This window comes from Saccostrea cucullata, unplaced genomic scaffold (assembly GCF_032062105.1).
Source record: "Saccostrea cucullata isolate Sc308-1 unplaced genomic scaffold, CSIRO_AGI_Scuc_v1 ctg1028, whole genome shotgun sequence".
Lineage (NCBI taxonomy): Eukaryota > Metazoa > Mollusca > Bivalvia > Ostreida > Ostreidae > Saccostrea > Saccostrea cuccullata.
In genome coordinates, this window is record NW_026941708.1 from 88907 (window position 1) to 112866 (window position 23960).

Sequence of the window (23960 nt, forward strand, 5' to 3'; positions counted from 1 at the left end):
TCATGGGTTAGGTATAGCCAATTTATTAAAGTTATGGAAATTTTATTGAGAATCTTTTTCTGCTGTGTGGTTTTGTTTTTGTCTTTTCAGGTATTAAGAGATTTCGTTGAAGGAGACTGACGGTGCTGATCAGGATTGCCTGCTATTTCCGTTTTCTAGGACCTTTGGAATGATCTCTGACCAAATACCATGCGTGACAGGTGTCAACTTGGCGATTTATCCATGATTTCAAGGAGCTCGGGGAAAGACAGTAGACTATACTTCACAGTGGTCGTATTGGCGAAATCGTCACCTTCAATTTAACCATTGAACTGTTGATTTTGTTGACTTTTTGTGGTTGATGTTGATATAAGTGATGATTGATGTTGATATATGTGATGTTGACTTTGAAAATTATATCTTATATAATGTAAATCTAAAGCAAAATAATATAATTAAAAGACAATTTGTGTTGAAATGTGTCCGTAGCACGAATGAGGTCAACCCAGCGTGCTACTTTTCCCGTCAGGGAGGGCACAACTTATGTTGATGTTGGGGGTATGCCATTTTGCCGGCTGCCCCACTGTTGTGTAGACCACTGTGGACAATACCTGCCAACTCGAATAAAACATTAAACTTAAATACTTAGCATTTGTTTATTATATATAGGTCTTTGATAATACCTTTGTGTTAAAAAAAAAGATAAAAACATAAAAACAAAGATTATTTCCTAATCACTTGCAACTATATAGTTCATTGCTGTAAACTGGATATTAGTATTTCTATTTAGGGTTCCTCTATTTATAGTTATTTACAGGCCTTATATGCAACTTTCTTGCATAAATCATACATATATGCATTATGTATGTTAGGGATATTCATACTATTTCATATATACATGTATCCAAGAACAGTTGCATAATAGTTTAATACATATTCAATTTATGAATTTGTAAATACAAGAAAAACTTTCCTGAACAAATTTTGATTGAATACTTGTAAGTTATAAGGTGTACCCACAATTAATTTTAAATTTGCTTGTGAATCAAGTATGGTAAGAGTATATTTCTTTTAATAAATAGAACCAAAAAAATTCTAAAACCTCTTTGAAAATTTTTTTTTATTAAAACATACATCATGTGTTGACTCTGTTGAGAAAATTGAATTAAATTATGTAACAGTCTACTTACAGTTGCTCATATATCCTTCATTACATTTGTAACCTTTCACAAGTGATGCTCCTGTGTCACAGTTCTAAAATGTAACAATACAATCATAGTAGGTTCCACAACCAATTTTGATTCTTTTTTTTTTTAATTACTTTATCCCAAGACTTTATAAGAAAAAATGATGAAATTAATAAAATATTTAATTTTGCTGTGGCACGTACATGTAGTTATTAGCATTAAATTATGATGAATGTTTATTTCCTTACCATGCTTACCAGACAATTTTAATATTTAAAAAAAATTCTCACCTGCTTTTTACTGAAAATGAATTCTCAATGTTATCTTTTCATAGTTTGAACTGTATAGTACATCTAAAAATAAATTTATTATTAATTATTAAAATGAAATAAATTTGCATGAATACATACCTACCAGCTAGGGCATATCATTTTATACATGTATTTTATTAAAGTGTGTAACGTTATATATTGCTAAAGTTAATTAAAAATTATGGGGTTTTTTTCACAGTCAATCTGAATAGAGCCTTATAATATGCATGTGTTTACGTCCGTCTCTAATTTATACACACTTCCCAAAATATTTTTTACCCCCCCCCCCAATTAAAACACACACACACACTTCACAACAATGTAGTCTGTACCCGAAACACATATTAATTTTTTCATTTCATACACACAAACTTAAGTTACATCTTCTATTACATTCTCCTCCTAATTAAGAGTTATATGATTTTCAAGAGTAAGTTAATTTGCTTTCTAAAGTAAACACAAATTTCTACATTTTTTTTACCTGTGCCTAATGTAGATCCATTCCTACTGATTTCCCGGTGGCCGTATCCACTGCTTTTTAATGTTTTCTTCCATTTGCATCATTATGTACGTATGGGTTTTTAGAATAGATGGAATCCCTCTAGTCAGACTTCATAAATTTTGTTCCAATATTTCACAAGACCTGTCTCTTTCATTTTCATTAATTAATTGATGACTTACTTTGTCACTCACAACTTAAACATCATTTCTCATTGTATATTCCCGTGGGGATCCGGGTTAGAATAGGTCCTCAGTACCCCCTTACTTGTCGTAAAAGGCGACTAAATGGGGCGGTCCTTCGGATGAGACCGTATAAACCGAGGCCCCGTGACACAGCAGGTGTGGCACGAAAAAGATCCCTCCCTGCTCAAAGGCCCTGAGTGCCGAGCATAGGCCTAAATTTGCAGCCCTTCACCGGCAATGGTGACGTCTCCATATCAGTGAAATATTCTGGAGAGGGACGTTAAACTGTATACAATCAATCAATCAATCTCATTGTATATTTTCTTGGTGTCTGTTTTGCTACATGTCTAATCTTAATTTAGGCATAGAACTAGTTGATCGAAAATTGTCCATCTTATTATATGCAGATGATATCGCTTTGATAGCCAAGTCTCCAGAAGATTTACAAAGTATGTTAGATAAACTACATAGTTGGTGTAGACGTTGGAGAGTACTTATAAACACTAATACATCTAAGTGTGTACATTTTAATAAAACTAAGTCAAGGGCAGCCAATTTTGAATTCACTATTGGACTAAATAAGTTAGAAACAGTTGAAAATTATAAGTATTAGATATAACATTTACGCACACTGGTAATTTCATGAAAAATGCAGAAAATATTGCTAAAGCAGGGGGACGTGCACTAGGGAAAATTATATCTTCGATTCATAGTAATAAAGATTTAAGGTTTAATGCTTATGAAAAACTATTCTACTCTTGTGTCATACCTGTTTTGGATTATGCATCCAGTGTCTGGGGTTACAAAAGATTCCAGCCTATAGTTAATATTCAGAACAGAGCTATTCGTTATTTTATTGGGGTTCACCGTTTTGCTCCTACATTGGGGATTTATGGAGACACTGGATGGATTCCAAGTCAATACAGACGTTGGATAAATGTAATCAGATATTGGAATAGAGTTTTATCCTTTAGCAATGATCGTATTACAAGAATTGTTTTTGAAGTTGATTACAATAAGTGTAAGAATAACTGGTGCAGTGATTTGAAAGATATATTACACCAACTAGAGTTGGATTACTATTTCGAGTCAAAGCTTATAGTAGATATAAATATGGTTCAATCAAAAATATACAATTATTACTCAAACCGTTGGAACAATGAGATTTTAAGCATTCCCAAACTGCGGACTTATGTTAATTTTAAAACAATGTTTGGTAGGGAAAATTATGTTGCACTTGATATGCCTAAATGTTTACGTTCAATTTTAGCACAATTTAGATGTGGCACTTTACCTTTACGAATAGAAACCGGTAGAAATCATGGTGAATCTGTTGAGGATCGAATTTGCACACTTTGTTTTAGAAATAATGTAGAAGACGAAATTCATTTTTTACTGCATTGTCCTTTATACTCTGAATATCGATCAAAACTTTTTGAAAACACTGGCATTAATCAAATGGGGTGGTCAGATATGGATTCATATGTGTACTTATTTCAAATTATCCTAGACAGGTGACAAAGTACTTGTACTTTTCATTTATGCGAAGACAGTTCTTCATGTTCAGAAAATAATAATGTATTTCAATTTCATTTTCATCTACCAATAATCCTTATAACAGACACTACCAATCTTACCATACAAAATGTATAGATATATATTTATCACAATTATATTTATTTTTCATGCACTTTTTTGTTATTCTCTTAACGTTGTGCTCCTTATTTTCTTTATATATTGTATTTCAATTTTGTGTTTAAAGTGGCATATAGGCCCAATGGGCCGGGTGTTGATTGTTATTTTATACAGTCTGTAAACAAAAGAATTTAATTGTACACATGTCACTATAAATAAATAAATTACTTACTTACATGTTGTTAGAAACTTCTTTTGACAGGAGAGTAAACCATTTTTTGTCTTCAGTGCAAAAGAGTCAGCAAAAGGAAATAACTCTTGGTCAATTTTCATGAAAATTGATGATTTCAGGCGAATGGAAAACAACATTTAACTGATTTACCCACCTCAAATCTTTTGGTATCTTTTAGATCTAAGTTCTATCTTACTGAAAAAACCTTTTTCATAAGTTGAAATTGCCTGCAAAAATTTCTGTGCACGTGAAGAAATAGGTACCTTTGTAATCATTTTATGACAATCTTCGTGTAAATTGATCTGTATTATATTAAAAACCTTGAGTTAAATTGAATAAAATTTATATGCCAAGAAACTTTGATTAGTTAGCTATAAAATGAGACCCATGTTACGTTCTCAACTTTTCTATGTTTAGGAAGCATGAAATTATTTTGCATGGTGATGACAATTAGGTCATTTTCGCCATGGCAAAATATTTCAAGGCCGTTGCTATGGAAACCAAGGAAGCACTGTCCAAAATTTACCCACCTATAGTCTTTATATAGGACACTCTTTAATATTATATTGATAAAATAAAATTCCATGATAGTGCGTGGCCAAGCATTTTTGGTCCTTACAGAGAACTGATGTTAATGCACAATGCTTGAACAATAATTGGGCAACAGAAAGATAATCATCATCAAGCTACGTTTTCTAACCAACAAGATGTTGTCCATGTCCATGAAGGTGAGCATTAGCAACCAGTGTCTGAAATAATAATTAATATTAAGTAATAACAGAGACATAAGATATATTAGTATATAATTAATATCTAATACTGTATATTTTAAACCTTTTTTTCAATTATTTTTGCAAAAAAAAGCACATAAACACATATGTTTATTATTCATTAATGGAAACATCTTTTTGCAGTTTTCCTTTTTAAATGACTTTTGGCATTCTATTGTAAACGTACCCTTTATATGGATTTAGAAGCGAGCTGCATCATTCGGGATACATTAAATGTATTTGTAAGCCATTCAACTATAGATATTTAGAATCTTTGAGCATTAGGAATACAACATTATAATCTGTTGTTTTTTACAATTAACAAATTATAAAAACTAATTACCAACCTGGTGCCAAAATGCGAAGAAATCAACCTTGCTTACCGTACCATCACCTGTAAATTACAACGAAACAAATATTTCAATTTGAGCAGTGTTTTAGGTGCAAGATAAAATTATTTTATACTGAAAAAAAGAAATAAAAAAAATATATAGAAGAAATATGTTTAGATGAAATTTAAAGGTAGTTATTTTTAAGATTTAAATGTCATAAAAAATTGAAGATCGTACTCTGCATGTTTTCCTTCCCAATAATTAAGATAATCACATTAAATGTATTTTTACTCGACATAAAATTCATGTGGAGTCACAATATAAATAATCATAACTACGCATGCAACATATTTATAGCAGTAACAATTGTACCTTTTAGTTTAACAATTTTTTTTATCAAATGTAAATACATGTTTTTAAATATAACACCCAACCCTTCAGAATTAACCACAGTATGCAAATATAGGGAAAACTCCAAAACCTCAGACCAAACAAGAATGACGCAAACTACAATAATATTTATTAAGGTTCCACATTCATCTCCTGGAACGATGTCTAATTCTTTCTGAGTAAAGATTCTTTACTTCAATCATATATGTGGTGGCATTTCTAGATCCAATCTTAATGAAATTAGATCTTCCGTTCGCTCCCCAATGTTCCTCGTGACATATAAAAAAAAATCTCGAGGAGCAAATGGAGGATCTGATTTTATAATTAGACTGATCTAAATCTATTTCGTCAACATGTTAGTACCATCCATATCCATTTTGGCGTAAAGAGCGTCTAAATCTTCACGTCTCAGATGATGGTCACCGTTGGCATCGTAGATATCATACAACGCATGCGCATGGCTTAGCAGTTCTGGAGCTTGAGACCCAACGAAGGAAGTGTACTCATGACGACTTACTTGTCCATCCTCTGAAATGTCGTAAATTATTTGAGATTCTTTGACTAATATAACGCTAAATAGTTATTTCAAACAAAAGATTCTATTAATGTACAATTTTGTTTAAACAACTACTGTAAACGTATTACTTTAGCGGTGTATTCTATTTAGCGATTTTGGCAGAAAACAGAGTCCGCGAATTCAAGTACATCGCTAACTGACTTGTATTTAAGGAATGTTTTTAAGTTTTGTGTGAGTTATTGGTGTGTGAATCACTCAGACTTGTCACGTAGGCATTTTTCATGAAGCGCGCTAGCGCTTCATGAAAAATATGCCTACGTGCAAGTCTGTGTGATTCTCACACCAATAATTCACACTAAACTTAAAAACATTCCTTATATTTACATTTTACATGTTTGGAATCATCGAAAATATACTCAATATTTAAATTTATCGCTGCCCTATATTGTTATACTTTTACGTTTTGTAACGTTCTCTGTATCTCTTTTTGAAAAATTTATCGATGTGTAAACTCTTGACATTTTACTCACAAAATATACTAATTCTTATAATTCCAATATGAATTTTTAAAAATAAAATTATTTCTCTTTGAGGCCTCCATACATATTTTAAATAATTTATCGAGATGAATTTCGATAGTGACGTCTCGACATAAACAACAACTCTCATAGTGAAACCTATATTGTAAATAAAATATACGTTTTACTAACGTCTCTGTAGCTCTATTGTGACGTCACGTCAACGCACGTTTCTCCGTGTATATTTCTACGCGTGAGTATACACGAAAATGATTTTCAAATCAATTTCACAGTTGGCTTAGTAGAAAAACACAGCGAATGTAAATATATTAACTTATATCACTAGCAAATTCAGACAGCGCTAAATCAAATCTACGCTAACTTGTTGAAAATTGAATTTCCGCCAAACATCGTAGACGCTAAATGTAATACATTTACAGTATATAGCAATATGCACGTGATGACATAATGTAATAGAATTTGTTCGACTTACTGTTGGAATCGTAGTAAGCAAATGCATCATGTAGTTCCGCCAATGAGAAGACGTCATTGTTGTCATGGTTATTAACGGTCCAGAGTTCTGTATATGCTGCTGATATTGAGCTTCTGTCAATTCACTATGTCCATGTCCATGGTTCTGACTGTAGGTAGACACAAAATACACAGTATACATTTTTAATTTTTTATGTACAGGTTTCTGCTAGCAGGAATGTTTTTTGGCGTCGTTTACAGTACATATGCCTATCCCTCTTATAAAATAGATAACATGTATGTTATTTTCTAAAAGCTACTTGAATATTATTTTTTATAAACGACATTATTAAATACGTATTTTCAAAAGATTTTTTTTAAAAAGTTGCAGTATCTTAATTTGCTTTGAAAGTCGGTGACAGCTACAAAAGCTATGTCCTTAACTCAGAGAATCTCTTAGATAAGATTGATCACTATTTATAACGTTGAACTTGACATATTTTGCCAATTAAACGTGTTAAAATGTCACTTTCTGACCACTTCTAATATTAGCATATTAGTACTGGTTCAAATTCTTCATATAAGTGCTTTACGTCAACAATTATTTAATGAAATAAAACAATAAGTTCGACCACCTCTACTATCTTTGATAATGATTATGTTGAATTGCAGACATTCTATTTGATGTGTGAATAAATAGACATTTACAAAGAAAGCTGTACCTTCTTATCTATAATAAAGAAATCTTCCTAACTTTGATATGCTAGCATAAATGTATGTTGAATAAAATTATTTTGTACCTGATGCAAAATAGAGGTAGAATATTTCAGACGGTTGGTTTAAAAGGTCGACGTACCTGAAAACAGTCGCGCTTGTCGCAAGAACCAACAGTACGATAGAATGCATGGTCATATGTGGTGTTTAAGTTAACATATTCGATGAATTTTTAATATCATTTTAATAGATAATTATAATTATGTATTTTCATAAAATATTACTTATTTGGGAAAACAAAAAGAGATAACTCTAAAATGTTGGTAAAATTTGTGTTTTTCACCATAGAAATCAAAGGAAAATATTTTTAAAACATCTCCCCCCCCCTGTCAAAAAAAACTTTTTACAGGTAATATGGAATGTTATTTCCCAAATTCATACCAAAGCTTTTTGCGTGACACGGGGGGACATATGTTTATTGATAAAAAACGATAAAAATGCTCATTTTCCACCAATTTCAAAGCAATTTACAATTCAAACATATTTTATTGATATATCTATGTTTTATTTATTTGCCTGAAACAAATGAAAAGATATAAGGAACATTTAATCATATTCAAGACTATTCAAAATATGCTTGAAACTCAGATTTCAATGGAAAATATCGTCTACCCCCTCTTTTTAAGAGCTAGAATTAAGGACAATTTACTGTTTAGCGCTGGTATGAAGACAATTTATCAATTATCATTGAACTGTTCTTTGTATTAAACAAAGATTTTATGGCCAAATTGCTATTTATATTGAATTAAATGGTTCCAAAATGTAGGCGGGAATCGAGAGTTATCGTGTGTATTTCTATTGACCTTTACTCGGTATTCAGGGCCTTTGAGCAGTGAGAAATCTTCATCGTGCAAACGTCTGTCGTGACACGGGTCCACGTATTTTTAATGTCTCCTCTGAAGGACCCGCAATTTCACTTCAAAGTTCCGAGTACATGGCGAAAAAACCGTTGCTACCCATTTTTATGGAATAAAAAATGATTATAATGGCAAAGCCCATGCTTCACTCGAAATAAATGTCAGATCAAAAAGTAAAATAGGATGTACACTATGACATTTTTTAATATAGAATCTGTGAAAGTATCATGAAATTTGATTCAGTGGTATAATAGAAGTTGCAGATAAGAGATGTGAACTCTACAATAGAAAGAATACCAGTGATTGATATGGGAAACCCAAAGGATATGCCAGATCAAAAAGTAAAATAGGAGGTGACAATGGCATATGTTACAAGATTCTGAAAAAGTCTCATTAAATTTACTTCAGTGGTATTCGAGGACTTGCTAATTCAGTGGTATTCGAGGACTAGCTAATCCTTATAACTATACACCTCTCCCACTTTTCAAGCGGGTTTGGGGGGGTTAATATTGGCCAAATAAATAGTATGAAAAACGTCTATCAACATTTGACTTAATTATAGTATTGTGTATCTGCTGACAAGATCATTGTATTGACCATAGAATCTGCAAAATGATGTTTTTAAAAGAGACTTTGATATTAATGTTTATTTCAATGACCATTCACATCAAAAACATTGATTTTATTATATTCCTGGGGTGTTAATCGCCTCCTTCTTCTTTTAAGGTGAAATATCCCTTTGCTCCAAATTTCACCAATATTTTTTTGAAATTCCAAACATTGATTTTCACAAACAACAATAGCATTAGATTCAAGTGGAAAATAGTTTAAAGTTTGATGCGTTGCTTACTTTTTCAGAAATGAATATTATGTCTAATCATGATATGAAGAAAATTTGATATGGTAAATAGAAATATCAATAATTTTACCTTGAAATATATGGAGATAACGACCAAAATTCCAGATCAAAAGTTAAGTATGGTTTTATCGGTGTTTTGGTATTGGACATATACTTGTATAAAGAAGGATATGGTGATAACAAACAGTATTCAATATCCAAGTCCATAAAACAATACAAAATAGGAGCAGAACAAACACGGACCTCCAAAACATCAGAGGTGGGATCAGGTGCCATGGCGGAGTGAGCATCCCCTGCCGACCGGTCATACTTGCCTTGTGCTCCTTGTCATGATCGGGAAATAACGGAAAAATCTGTCGTCAATTCAGAGAATAAATAATGGACTAACAATGAGCATGAAAAACGTTAGTCAGCATTTGATTCAATGATAAATTGATTTTGCTGACAAGGTCATTGTATCGACCATAGAACTTACGAAATGATGTCTTTAAACGAGACTGCTGAAATTCTTGTTTCATCAACTTGTTTGTCAATAAATTACCGCGTTGTAGAAATTGTTCATACGTAGAGCATGTTCTTGCGTATCGAATCAACTGAGATATATAAACCCCGTATGCAGGTGATGAAGGTATATTGCTGCATAAGTAAAGGAAGTTGACAATAGAAAAGTTATAGTCAGCACGTTTAGCATAAAGCTTGCTTGTAAGATTACCATTAGCGTCTTTTTCAAGTAAAATATCTTAATATGAAACAAATGTGTTCAGAGTTTGTGGTATCTTTTATCTCAAGCTTACCAGGATATACCGTATCGACATAGGAATGGAAATTACCATTGTTAATTGACAGAACGTCGTCGATATATCTAAATATCGAGTTGAAGGCCACAGCAAGTGTTTTCTTCTTTCCACGCATAAGATTTCAAAATAGGTCTGCTAATAATGGGGCGCAATTGATACCCATGGGAATTCCAATAGATTGTTGGAAGACCTGGTCTCCAAAATAACATAGATATTCTTGATCAGAAATTCAAGCATCTTTTTATGTCAACTTCAGACTACTTGTGTGTACAATCAGAATGCTTTTTAGCAAAATAATTTTGCAAATTATTCCACCTGTGTTTTTTAGGTCCATGTTTGCTCTGATCCTATTTTGTATTGTTTTATTGACTTTGATATTGAATACTGTTCGTTATCGCCATATCCATACATTCCTCTATTAAAGCATTGCCTTTGGCTATTTTTATTTAATGCCAGTAACTTACATCCGTTAACTACCCTGCTCTCTTTTTATGCTATTTCACGGCTGTTTATCGAAAATTAGAGTAGTCTTTAAATTAAAATTTGATAATTAGTATGCCAATGAAATCTGAATATAATATAAGGACATAATCTCAGACCTAGTGTAATATCAGAGGATTAAGTTTGAACTCTAGTGCAGCTAGGCGTTTCGGGCTTTAATTTCAATTTTTTTTAAATTTATAAGTACATATTTTATTTTACTCTACATATGAAGTGGAAAAGACTCGTTTTGCAAACTTCTACATTTTTACATATTCAAATGTTGTGACCTTTGTGATTTCTTTTATCATTGTGTGAGGTTTCATAAGGTCAGATTTGCGCATTTAAAATTAACACACATTTCTTTCAATTACAGCCTGTCACAATCAATATTTAATTATAATTTTTTTTTTACATTATGTTTATCATGTTTATGGTTTTTATTTTATTTACCCTTTACTGGACCTCTATACTTTTGTTACCTTATAGAACCTCAGTTAAGTTTTGCAGGCATTGGTCAGTTACGACCTATTGTATTATGAGGTATTTAAATCGCTGCATAGCTGACCAAGTAGCCGGGGTCCACGTTTTCATAGATTTTTTACATGCCATGCTTGAGGTACAGTCCAAGATGAGTAGATAGATACTTTTTTCAACGGTAACCATATTTCTCCATAAGGGGTAAGTTTGTTTTTTATTTTATATGTAAGTTTTTGTAGGATTAAACTCTGCCTTTTTACTCACAAACTGAATAAAAGTGCGAAGCACAGTTTTTAAAACGTAAATTCTGAAAAAAGAACGTTTAATTCTTATAATTCCAATTACAATTTTTTTTTAATTATTAAGATTATTTCTCTTTGAGATACAATTCGTTATTTTGTAATGTTTTTGTATATACAAGATTAATATTTAAAATCCAACTTAAAATGTCAAAACTATCAATAAATAAACTTATAAAAACATTGCTACGCATTTTCTCCAGAATAATTGCTTGACCATGGTATTCTCGACAAGTCATAGCAGACCGATGACGTCCTCGATGCTCTGGTTTAAAGATTAGGGAGAGTATTCTGTAGGATGTAAATATATGATTTTGATGCTGATAAGGCGTCTGAGGTATGTTTCTTTTCCTTATCACAACAATACAAACTGAGCTGATATATGACAGCATGATCAGCCAGCGACTTTTTTTAAAATTCACACTCGTGATCCTTCAGTGACATAAACTTTAACCGTAATAGTCAGTCCTGTTTTTCTCCTTTTCATTCATTCATTCATATTTATTTTGTAATTAATTTAGCTGACTAATCTGTTTTCATTGTTTTTTCAAGAAAGTAGATTGAAAAATTCATCGATGTTGTCAAAACACAGGGAATCAATAAATAAAATTAAGATTGGAATTATTGAGTAATACATTTAAAACGTAGAACTATTTAAGAACTTGAGATAAGTAATGTTTTTGTTACTATTTACGTATACAGCTTTTGCTGGGTAGAGTTACTCATGCGTTTATTGTTCTATTTTTGTGCAATGTACTGAGTTATATACGCACGTAGGCTATTTTGTTTTGCCGCTTATAAAGTCGGTGTTGTGGGTTTAATGGTTAAAACCACTTTTGCTCAGATATTGTGTATTCTTAACGTTGTTTTATAATAGTGTTCGGTTAGAATTACCGGGACTGTTTGTATGGTGTGCCATTAGTGCAATTGTAGTCAATGGTGACTTGAGTTTTTCTTTTTGTATACGTAACATGTGACTCAAAAAAATGTTATTTAATTTAAAGGTTCCTGATGTAATCCAACATTTATCTAGCCATGTGTGTGTTGGCGACGACCTTACCAGACCGGGATACCCACTGGGAGCCAGTTGGCGGGAGTCCGTCGTGAAACGGGGCGTGTCTGCGTGGACAACAAAGTGCTAAGATACGATTGAGGATAAATAGAGACTTAAATATCTTTTATTGTAGATAATAGTTGTACAAATATGTTGTAAATATTGTTTTTATTGATTTTATATATATAGATAAAAAATTGTAAATAGAAAAAAAAATCTTGTTGTGTCTGACTGGACAGAGCACGACAGCTGTCGTGACACAGAATGGATCGTTTAGTTTTCCTTTGTGCCTTTTTTGGAGTAGCCTTCTCAGCCCAGTACGTTGATGACACTTTATAACTGATGTGCAGAGATTCATGACTCAAAATAATATGAACACATACTTTTTCATTAGATAACTTTGTTATTTTAACGCACTTGCATGAATGCAGTTTTTATATCAATCTTAATCTATTACATGTATATAAGCCCATCCTTTTTTTTTAACATTTTTTCTTATTCCTTAATAAAATTGTATGCATATCATAAATTTGACATATGTGAAGTAACCCTGCTTAAGGACTTTCATTTGTTGTTTAACTTTTTTTACAGGATAGATTTTCGCCCTTACAACCAGTCTGCTCTGGCTCTTTTCCATGGATCAGTATACAATTATTTAATGCCTGAGCAGTCAATAGACCAGAATATTTTTCACAAGGTGCAGGGAACAGCTCAGTGTGTTCTATTGCCCGAGGCCCGCGGCCGAGGGCAATAGAACACACTGAGCTGTTCCCTGCACCGAGGGAAAAATTTTGTGGTCTTTTGACTGTTCAGGCATTAAATAATTGTTTTATTACCTAATTTTATTTTCCGTATTAAGTGTTGAAAATTGTATATTCAGTACATAAGGTTCCCGTACCATATTGTTAATTTTTACCTAGATACGGTGCATCTGTAATATTAATTAAAGATTGATTGTATAGACTATTGTTTACATTCCTATCGAAAATTTTTCACTCTTATGGAGACGCCACCACTTCCCGGTGGAGAGGGGCCTTTTTCGTGCCAGCAGAGCACCTACTGCTACACGGGACCTCGGTTGACAGGTCTCACGCGAAGGACCAGTCTCCACATCCCACAGTGTATTAATTAAAAGTAACTCTCATTAAATAAAATATCCGACCTTTGACATCAAACAATTTTTAAAACCAATGCAGAAAAATCGAATAAGATAATTTTTTACCATGTTTGTGCAGTGTTACAAACAACTAAATTCGAAACCTGGATCGTTTTTGACAAAATACGTCACCGTTCAATATAACGCGCAGTCTATTGACCGGTCAATAGAACGCACATTCTATTGACCGGTCAATAGATCGGTTTGAAAAGATAAGGAAAACTGAAAACACATCCAGAATAGATGAAAATATTAAATCTCTAATAAAACAACAAAATTCACTTGATTAGGTAATAAATACTAATAATGATGGAGTCTTCTCTCGCCAGGAATTGGACAAAGAATTTGTCAAATATGACATCAACGGTAAGAACTCATTTTCACCATTTTTTCATCAAGTCATATCTTCTAGATCAAAGTACAATATGCTGGAATGGTATCAATAATTTCTCATCAATTGATTTATAATCACAACAGTAAAAAGCTGTTAAAAGTAAGCTTGTATAATAGAAAATACATGTAGATATTTCTAATAATACTCATGTCTAAATGAAAACTAAAATTAATTTTTATAACAATTATTACTATGAGATGTAATGTCTCTGGTTCAAATAAAACATAAAGTATGCAAAGAAAATAAATTTGATGACCTTTCAACTGAGTATAATTTTCAGGAATTTCTATAAAACTCTATTTAGGTTCCAAAGAGTCATAGTTATTGTCTCGCACTATGTTTTTGTTTAAATCCAAGATGCCAAAATGTGCATGGTAAATACAAAATTGTTCCTTCATTAAGTATCCATTGAAAGTTTTAACACATTGCTATGTTTTTTGAGAAAATTAATCATCAAAATAAAAAAAACGTTATTTAGGAACTTTGCTTTAATGGTCATAACAAAAAGAATCAATCATTTTCTTTTCCAGAAATATTTCTATTTTTATATGCATTTAAATGCTTACTTATAATAACTTTCAATTTCTAAATTCATTCTTAAAAATATATATATAAATGTATATCAAAATTTTGAAAACTGTTTACACGAACGTGAAACTTTCTTGTCATATTTTTCAGGTGATGGTCGTGTTTCCCGCCACGAGTACACGGAGTATGTTACAATAAACACCCCATCACTTCGCCAGTTCTCGCATGCGCTGTATGATGATTACGACGTTTCCGGTGATCATCATCTAGACAAGCACGATTATGACATGTACTACGCTAAAGTAGATGCCGATGGTAAATATATTTTATTTCATTTGGAAATTTATACATTCGTTAATTGTGTGGAAGAAAATTTAGTCATAGAGTTGATACGTAATGGTTTTTCTGCAGGGGACGGCTCAGTGACTGAAGATGAATTTTTTAACTACTGGGTTGATGCAAGTTTTACAGAGAGAGAGAGAGAGAGAGAGAGAGAGAGAGAGAGGCAATTATTATAATAACAATAATCATTTAATAGTCTTATTATGAGAAAAATTTAAAGAAGTTCCATGTCATGTCAATAAAATATACTTGCATTAGATCGTTCTTTTTTTAGGGTGATGGATTTGTGGGTTGGTCTGTAGTGTCCATCTTTGATTAATTATCCCTATTCTTTGCTTAATACGAGAACCACATTTTACACTTTTACACCATACGTACATTTCTACAAAGACAGATATATAGTATTTTAATTTAGTGTGACCTTTCCCTTCAAGGACATAAGCAACGTACCTTACCTACTGATTATTTTTAAAGATATTCCTAAATTAAGATTATAGTGTCATCAGGTGTTCATAGACAAAAAAATCAGCATGCATTACCAGGGTTTTTTGAAAGATAACTATTGATGAAAATTCTTAGATGAATTAAAGAAAAGTACATAAAAAATACTAGAAACATATTCTACATGTTTCTTTTATTAAAAAATGGATTAGAAGAAATGTACAACATCATATATAAACATTAAAATATAGCACACAATTCCTTCAAGAATTAGACCTCTTTAACTCCATGGAAATGGACAGAAATGTTCAAGATATGTTGCGTATGACCTTAATAAAGTTTCATTTATAGGCCAAATTATCAAAAAACCTATTTTTCCCTAAAATTTATTTTTGTTGCCGTGCAGAAAATTTTGCTTTTGTACTATCAAATCAGCAGAATGTTTTTTAAGAAAATATATTCTTCTTGTAGCTGTTCATAAGAACTGAACACCTACATGGTTCTCATCTTGGATAAAAGCAACATCACCTGACCTGCGAGAAAAAATACTGTAAAAGGAAAACACGTTTTTAAATTCTATTTATATATGAATTCTAAATAAAGATTACCTTATCTAGATTTAGAATGCTTATAAATACCATAGCCGTGACGTGATCTTCCAAAGTAGTGTCTCATACAATATGTTGAAGGTAGCTTTTATTGTCTGGGGTGTAGGATTAGCCCTCGCCGTACAGTAAGTTGATGTAACAATACAGTGTCAAAGTAATAGTTCAGTATATAAATGTAACAACACAGTAAGTAAATGCAGCAATATACCTTCATCGCCTGCATACAGGATTTATATCTCTCAGTTGATTCGATACGCGAAAGTATGTTCCACATATGAACAATTTCTTTAACGAGTTAAGTTATTGACAAACACGTTTATTAAACAAGAATATCAGCAACTAGTTTAAAGTCATCATTTCGTAGGTTCTAGGGTCAATACAATGACCTTGCCAGCAAAAATAATTTATCATTAAGTAAAATACTGATTGAAGCCTTTCATATTAATAATTAGACCATTATTCATACACTGAATTGGCGACGGATTTTTCCATTATTTCCCGATCATGACAAGGAGCATACGGCGGGTGTGACCGGTCTGCAGGAGATAATCGCTCCTTCATTGCACCTTATCCCACTTGGAGGTAATGAAAAATTAATATCACCTATTCAAATAAGTAATATCACCCATTCGAATAGATGATAACACTTTTTGCCAGTAAATGCCGAAACGGCGCCTCATATGTAACAATACACATGATACAAGTCCAAACAGGCAATTCGGCGATTCATGAATTATATGAAGATAACGGACAGTATTCAAGCTAAAAAACTATCTATATATATATATATCACACAGTAAGTTATTTTGAACATTAAAATATAATTATGTACCAATACAAGTCCAAAACAGGCAATTCGGTAAATCATGAATGATATGGGGATAACGAACAGTATTCAAGCTCAAAAGTCCATTAAACATAAAACAATATAATGTTATATTGTCAGTCCGCGACACATTCATATAATGTAGCGATAAAATGTTAGTCTAAAAGTATAAATAGTAAAGGTTAAATACTATGAAATGAGTTACCGTTAGGATATTACCTATTCAATAGGTTACTGTAGCAATACTGTAAGCTGATATTAAAAGTGAACAAATTATGTAGCAATACCCAACGTGTAGTAAGATCATTTCAATTCAATGAAGTTAATGGAATAATACATATGCGACATTTTACAACCCAGCGAGTCCAAGTAAAGATTCAATGATTCATGAAACAATATACACTGTATATGAAGAAGTCATGAAAGGATTCAGAAAGATAACATATAAGGCAAAATTGGAGGAATCGTGCAAATAGTAAATCTAACAATGGTGATACTGGGTAATTGATCAAATTATACTGATAAATTATAATTGACCAAACTGTATTGGGTAGTTGACGAAATTTAACTGAATACTTGACCAAATTGTACTTGATATTTGACAAAATTAAACTGAATTCTTGGCCAAACTGTAATTAGGTAGTTGACCAAATTGTAATGATTAGGTGAGGAATTTTTCTTAATAATTGACCAAGTTATACTGGGAACTTGACCAAATTATATTGGGTAGTTGACCGAACTGTATTGGGTAGTTGACCAAAGTGTATTGGGTAGTTTAACAAAGTGTATTGGATAATTGACCAAATTATACTGAATAATTGACCAAATTGTACTCGACTGGTAAAATTCAATCCTTCAATGCTGTAATGTTACTTTTGAAATTGATAATACGATAGGTTGTACGTAACTGTCTTATCAAGTCGTGCTATCGTAGGCGAAGAACGTGTCCTGATGTCATGTTCATTCCTATACATTTGTTGTTCCCTGTGGTTGAACCCTTACAAAAATATTATAGATAACTAAGATAACAAAGTATTCACTATTCTTAATTAAAGGATTTTTAATTTAGATTTCATATTATGTTCCTTACTGAAATACATACATGTATTTTTTTTTTATATTAAATAAACATATTTCTTGTTTATCAACATTATTTCCAAATCTTACATCACTGGTAAATGCATTCAAGTAATTAAAATCTTCGAAATCTGAAAAGGTATATGATTTTATAGTTAACTACAGCACAATTTTGATAAAGCATGTAGACCTAGCAATTTATCTTATAATATCTATTAGAACTAAACTCTTGTATTTCCTCATGAATTCCAAGTCTACTTAATCAGATCTACAAATAATGGGCATATTCAGTAATTAAGCTACACGAATTTTGTCCAAAGCTTCTCGTATTTGTTAGTTTTTGTAGATCGTATAGAACAACACACTTGTATAAGCGTCCCCTTTACAATCTACAAAATCACCAATGGATCCAACTTCAACAATTGATGATTCTTTAATAAAAAAAAAAATAAGGAATGCATGCATTTTGCACCCAAAATTGATTTATCCTCTGTTTGTAAGATTTTGTATGCATCTTAAACTCATCAACTGACAGAACTGAAAATTTTGTTATGCTTAGTGTCATCAGCGATGACTCTCTTACTGGTCTATGTATTTCTGTACATGTATTTGAGAATTTTTACGTACCTTCTTTTTGCGAGATAGCTTTATAAAGGGGGCGCTTCTTAAACAATTTCTTTATACATGTGTATTGTTCTATACAATTTGTTTTAAAATGGATTAGGTGAGAAAAAAATTTAGAGGAATTTTGGTAAATAAGAGAAGAAAAAAATTCCCACAAAAACAATGTTTTTTTTTCAGTAGTTATAACCTTTGCCTTCGAGTTTACCCTTCCAGTAAATATAAACGGCACGCCAAATTCACAAAAATGAGCTAAACATAGTTTCACAGTTGAAAAACTAGGTTTATCGACTGTAAACTAAAGTTTACAAACCGTGAACTATAGTTAACGATTCGTTAGCTATAGTTTTCATCTGTAAAACTAAATTTAACGGTAACAATAGATTTTGTTGATAAACATAAATTCACGTCTGTAAACTATAATTTACAATCGTGAATTATAGTTAAAAGTTGTTAATCATAGTTTCACAAATCGTGAAACTATATTTATCAGATCGTTAACTATAGTTAAGAGTTGTAAACCATAGTTTACAAATCGTGAAACTGTATTTATCAGATAATCTATGTTTTGCAATCGCACATGATTGTTTTCAGTGTTAAGTATAGTTTACGGTTCTGAAACATAGATTGTCGCGTTAACTATGGTTTACAGATGTGAAATATAGATTAACGTTGTTAACTCTAGTTTACAGTCCGTAAACTTTAGTTTACAACCGAACCTAGTTTATCGACTGTGAAACTATGTTTAGCGCATTTTGTTAATTTGGCGTGCCATTAATATACATAACTACAGCATGCTCAATTATTTTCAAAAGACTTTTAAGAATTATTATAAGTCATATCACTTTTTAAACCAACAACCGATTAAATGATTAAATTAATATACAAGTAATACATGTTTTTCTAGGGTGGACTTCCGACCATACGACCACTCTGCCGAACTACTTTTCAATGGATCCGACTTCAACCATGATCACGTCTTTTCACGTGATGAACTAGAGCAAGAGTTTCAAAAGTATGACGCAAACGGTAAGCTAAGAATGCGCTATTCAGGACAATTCTCTTAGACTATAGTATATTTTTTAAAAAATAAAAACTTTTTAACAAAATAATAGATTTACTTTAGAAATATTCCAATCAAAATAGGGGATGGCCGTGTTTCCCGCCATGAGTATACAACATACGTAACAACCACTACCCCAGAACTCCATGACTTTGCACATGCACTCTACGATGATTATGATGTTTCCGGGGACCACCATCTTGATCATCATGATTATGACATGTATTACGCCAAACTCGATGCTGACGGTAAGTTTAGGAAGCAATTTCATAAGTCTAGGGGTTTTTTTGTTCACCCAGCTCTCAAAAACCTACATTGGAAAAACACACAATCCCAAAAAATAAAACAAAGGCATAAAATGACTTTCAAAGGACTTGATTTCATTTTTAAAAAAATCTTGTGAAATATATATTCTTTAGCAACATCAAGGTAATAAATGCTTAAAACATATTAGAGAAAACGACATAATTCAAGAGTTTGACCATAATCATCAGTTTCTTGTAATTTTGATATATTGTTTGACAAAAAACCAAGGTGCAGTAGACGCTAAATATAGAAATAACTTATATAGCCTTCATTTATTTCAGTAAAATGTCAACGTTCGAATATTAAACCCATAGTTAAAGGAGAAAAAGGTATTTTTAGAGTAAATGTTTCATTTTGCAGGTGATGGTCAAGTTACACGTACAGAATTCGTGGATTACTGGGTTAAAGTAAGTTTTGAAAGGATAAAAACGAATATTGAAAATATTTCCACCTTTGATTTGTTTTTTAATCTCCCAGTATCTATAGATTTTAATTTAAAATCAATATTTTCGTATTTCCATTGATTTTTATGTAAAAACAATATCTTTCTATTTCACCTATAATGATAGATAAATTCAAATGCATTTTTCTTTCGCTTTTTTTTTCAAAAAAGAAAAATATTCAATGCAATGTTAATCTTCTGTTTCTCTTTGTCAGCTGTTCATAGCCACGGAGCACCTTCACGGACACGGTCATAGTGGTCATGGAAAATAAGCACATTTGAAAGATTAAAATAAAAAAATGTATACATTTGTATAAAAATACGAGCATTTGCCTTATCTTATTCTCGTTTTCTTTGATAACACCACAGTATGTATACCAGGGACGGGGTCAATTACTTTAAAAGGAAATTAAGTTAATTACTTCATTTTGATATTATTATAAATAAGATATGGGTTTCACCATGCAGACATATGATTTGATTAAATAACATTTTTGCAAAAGTAGAATTTACGAAAGTAAATTTGTAAACAAAACGAAAGGATACCAGTTTGATATTGGTATTGTATTATTTTTATTGATCGTTTAAGTAAGGCAAATAAACTTTTGTTTACATAAGAAATATATGAAATAAGAAAAATAATACCTGTAGTTCGAACATTTTATTCACAATAATATGACCCACTTACAGACAAGAAACAACAGCAAGTTGAGGCATCTTAAACCTTCCTAGCTTTGATTTACATTTATACATTTACAATGACGATCTTCTTTGATAAACTATTTTACACAGCTATGTTATCTTGAAAACGATTTTAAAAGAAGAGGAAAAAAAGTCTAGAAGATTTAAAAATAAGACTTTTAGTGTTTATATTTTAGTAAAATAAATGCTACTTAAGAAACTGTAATATTTGTTCGCAAAATAAAATATATCTTACAATGAATCCTAAATATAAACAAACCATTATATACACGATTTGATTAGATAAATACAGAACTAACGTCTAAGAGAAGTTAATTCATTTTTTTATTATAACTGGTAGAATATCACAGACTTTTGAAAAATGAGCGTTTCTATTTGTTCCCAGTCTCAGCCAGTTCAGTCTTCTCCTGAGGCATTGAATTTCGTATATCAATGCATAAAAGACTTGGAAGTGTCAATTTAATTGATATGGTCATAATCAAAATCGTGACGTTATAGATTGCACCTCTATTCAAACACAAAATAGACCAATAGAAAAATTATCTTTGTGGACATTAAATAGAAAAATTATCTTTGTGGACATTGAATTAAGTTCAAAGGTGTGCGAAATATGAGCCACTTATTTGTATGATATTATACTCTTGTATTTTCTTAAATTTCCTCCACAAGCTAAATTTTCTATATATATATCTTTTTTTTAGCTTAACCTGTATGAATTCAGTTACTGTAGAAAACACGACATTTATGTACATTTTAAAAAGTAATCAAGGAAGAAACAGTTTGTTTTGAGTTGATTTACTCAAAACTCCAATGTCTAAAATCTAAATTTCAAGAAGATAAACAATATTAATGCAGTCTTCTAAATTTTCTTTACAAAAAAATCCACATGATTTTATTTTAAGCTGCATGCCAGTAATCATTTCTGACTAGTTTTCCGACAAAACATCAATTTCAACTCATTTCTTAATTGTGTAATGTGAAAGCAATATATGATCGGGTTTAAAATAGAATTGAAATTTGCCGCTGCAAAAGTACCGACAGCAACCGTCTGAGGAGTGGTAGTAAACATGAGAGCTATATTAAACGGTCCAGTGAACAAAAAGAGAGCCAGCAGGATCTTGCTCACTAGTTTCATCGACTTGATGACTCTCTTTCGCTTTACATCCTCCATCTTCCCGGCATCAGAACCACTTGACATATTCATGTATCGTTTTCTTACTTCATGTATTGTTAGGGCGTAGAAAATCAGAGTAAGCAACAAGAAGGTTGAGCTTATAACGCACAAAATTTGTCGTACAATGTGGATATTTTGACCAAAGACGGTTGTATAAAAGCATTTGGATTGATCTCTGACCGGTGAAACAAGCAAAGAAATAAGAGTGCATGTTGTTGCCCAACTTACAATGTAAATGTAATATTTTCGATTGCCGTCAAAGAGTCGTTGTGCCCAGACACTTTCTGAAAGGACGAGGAACCGATGAAAGCTTATTAAGAAAACCTGAAAAAGCGACATGATCAGACTAGTAATACCACCTAAATTTACCATGAGGCACCAAACTATTGCTCCAGAAAATTGGGGGAAAAGTAATCTACTCCCTGCAATGAATGAGCTGTACCCCATCAAGAAGTCGCTTAGGGACAGACCCATAACGAGGTTATAGTTTGTGTTTTGTCGGAGTTCGGAGTTTCTGGCAGATGCCACCATTACCAGAGCATTTAACACCATGACAACAACCCCGACGCCTAGAGTAGCTGCTGGAATTATGGGTGGTAGTGAATTTATGGTAGAAGATGAATCGGTGGTCCATTTGTTTGTGAAATTATCGATTCGGAAGTGATCATCACCAATGCTTGGAACGGTGGATACTTTTTGTTCTACAGACTGGTTTATGTTAATACCTGTGCTTTGCTTTTCTGTTACCTTGGCCCAAATACTGGTAGAGCGGGAATCCTGATAATATTCGTTGATTGTTTCATTTCGTTCCTTATTGGTAGAAGGTTTGGTCCATTTGTATGTTGACTTAGCTGTCTGTTTATCAGTTGTTTGTACTGTTATCTCTTGCACCTCATTCGTTATATTTCCATTTAAATTGTTTCCATGGACTAGCGCTGCGATTGCAAAAAGGGTCGGTGTAACCATCGACTTCTCAAATATCGCCATATTTTGGAAGAATGTTCCAGTGTTAGTAACTGTAAAAATCAGTTACAATTTTCCTTGATTTTAATTTCATTTTTTTAAATTCTAAATTATGAAAATGGATCTTTAAGTAGGTACACGTAGGTATCCTATACATAGCTAAATCTTTTCTCTTTTTTTTTTGGTAATTAAGAATTTCTAGAATTGTTTAAATTAATTTGTCAATTTAGTTGAGCAGTGGAACTACAGTAGAAAATATGGATTAAAGACATGTTATTTTGTAGTAGAATTTGGTTCACATATTCCCATTGATAAATTAACCTTAACCAAATTCTTCAAAAGATATTTAAAGATCAATTTGGTATTTTCAAAAAAAAACTTTAAAAATCTCGTGCTTTTTATTTTATAAATGCATTTTTACATACCTTCAAAGAAGTTATAAAACGGAGTTCCAAGGAAGAAAATCTTTTTCAGAGTTGCATTTGTCTTTGATAGTTCTTCTATCCAACAAAGGTGTTTTGTAGAGAATTCCTTTCTATCTTCTTCATCGCATTGTACTTCATCCTATATATATATATATATATATATATATATATATATATATATATATATATATATATATATATATATATATATATATATATATATATATATATATATATATATATATATATATAATGATAATACATTT

The 23960-nt window shown here is 31.6% G+C and overlaps 3 protein-coding genes and 1 pseudogene across 3 annotated transcripts; 2 read left to right on the forward strand and 2 right to left on the reverse strand.

Moving 5' to 3' along the window:
• Positions 1 to 4661: 4661 nt before the first annotated feature.
• Positions 4662 to 7228, reverse strand: LOC134258266 (uncharacterized; annotated as a pseudogene).
• Positions 7229 to 13284: 6056 nt separating this feature from the next.
• Positions 13285 to 15325, forward strand: LOC134258267 (uncharacterized). The gene is made up of 5 exons (XM_062740797.1): positions 13285 to 13323; positions 14073 to 14148; positions 14855 to 15019; positions 15116 to 15166; positions 15321 to 15325. The coding sequence occupies exons 1-5, from the start codon at positions 13285 to 13287 to the stop codon at positions 15323 to 15325; spliced, it is 336 nt and encodes a 111-aa protein (XP_062596781.1).
• Positions 15326 to 16122: 797 nt separating this feature from the next.
• On the forward strand, positions 16123 to 20741 carry LOC134258264 (uncharacterized). Its single transcript, XM_062740794.1, has 5 exons — positions 16123 to 16220; positions 19527 to 19648; positions 19766 to 19930; positions 20349 to 20395; positions 20646 to 20741. Exons 1-5 carry the CDS (start codon positions 16168 to 16170, stop codon positions 20700 to 20702), a joined length of 444 nt encoding a protein of 147 aa, XP_062596778.1. The 5' UTR covers positions 16123 to 16167; the 3' UTR covers positions 20703 to 20741.
• Positions 20742 to 22048: 1307 nt separating this feature from the next.
• Positions 22049 to 23293, reverse strand: LOC134258268 (melanocyte-stimulating hormone receptor-like). The gene has a single exon (XM_062740798.1). It carries the CDS (start codon positions 23291 to 23293, stop codon positions 22049 to 22051), a length of 1245 nt encoding a protein of 414 aa, XP_062596782.1.
• Between the last annotated feature and the right edge of the window lie 667 nt (positions 23294 to 23960).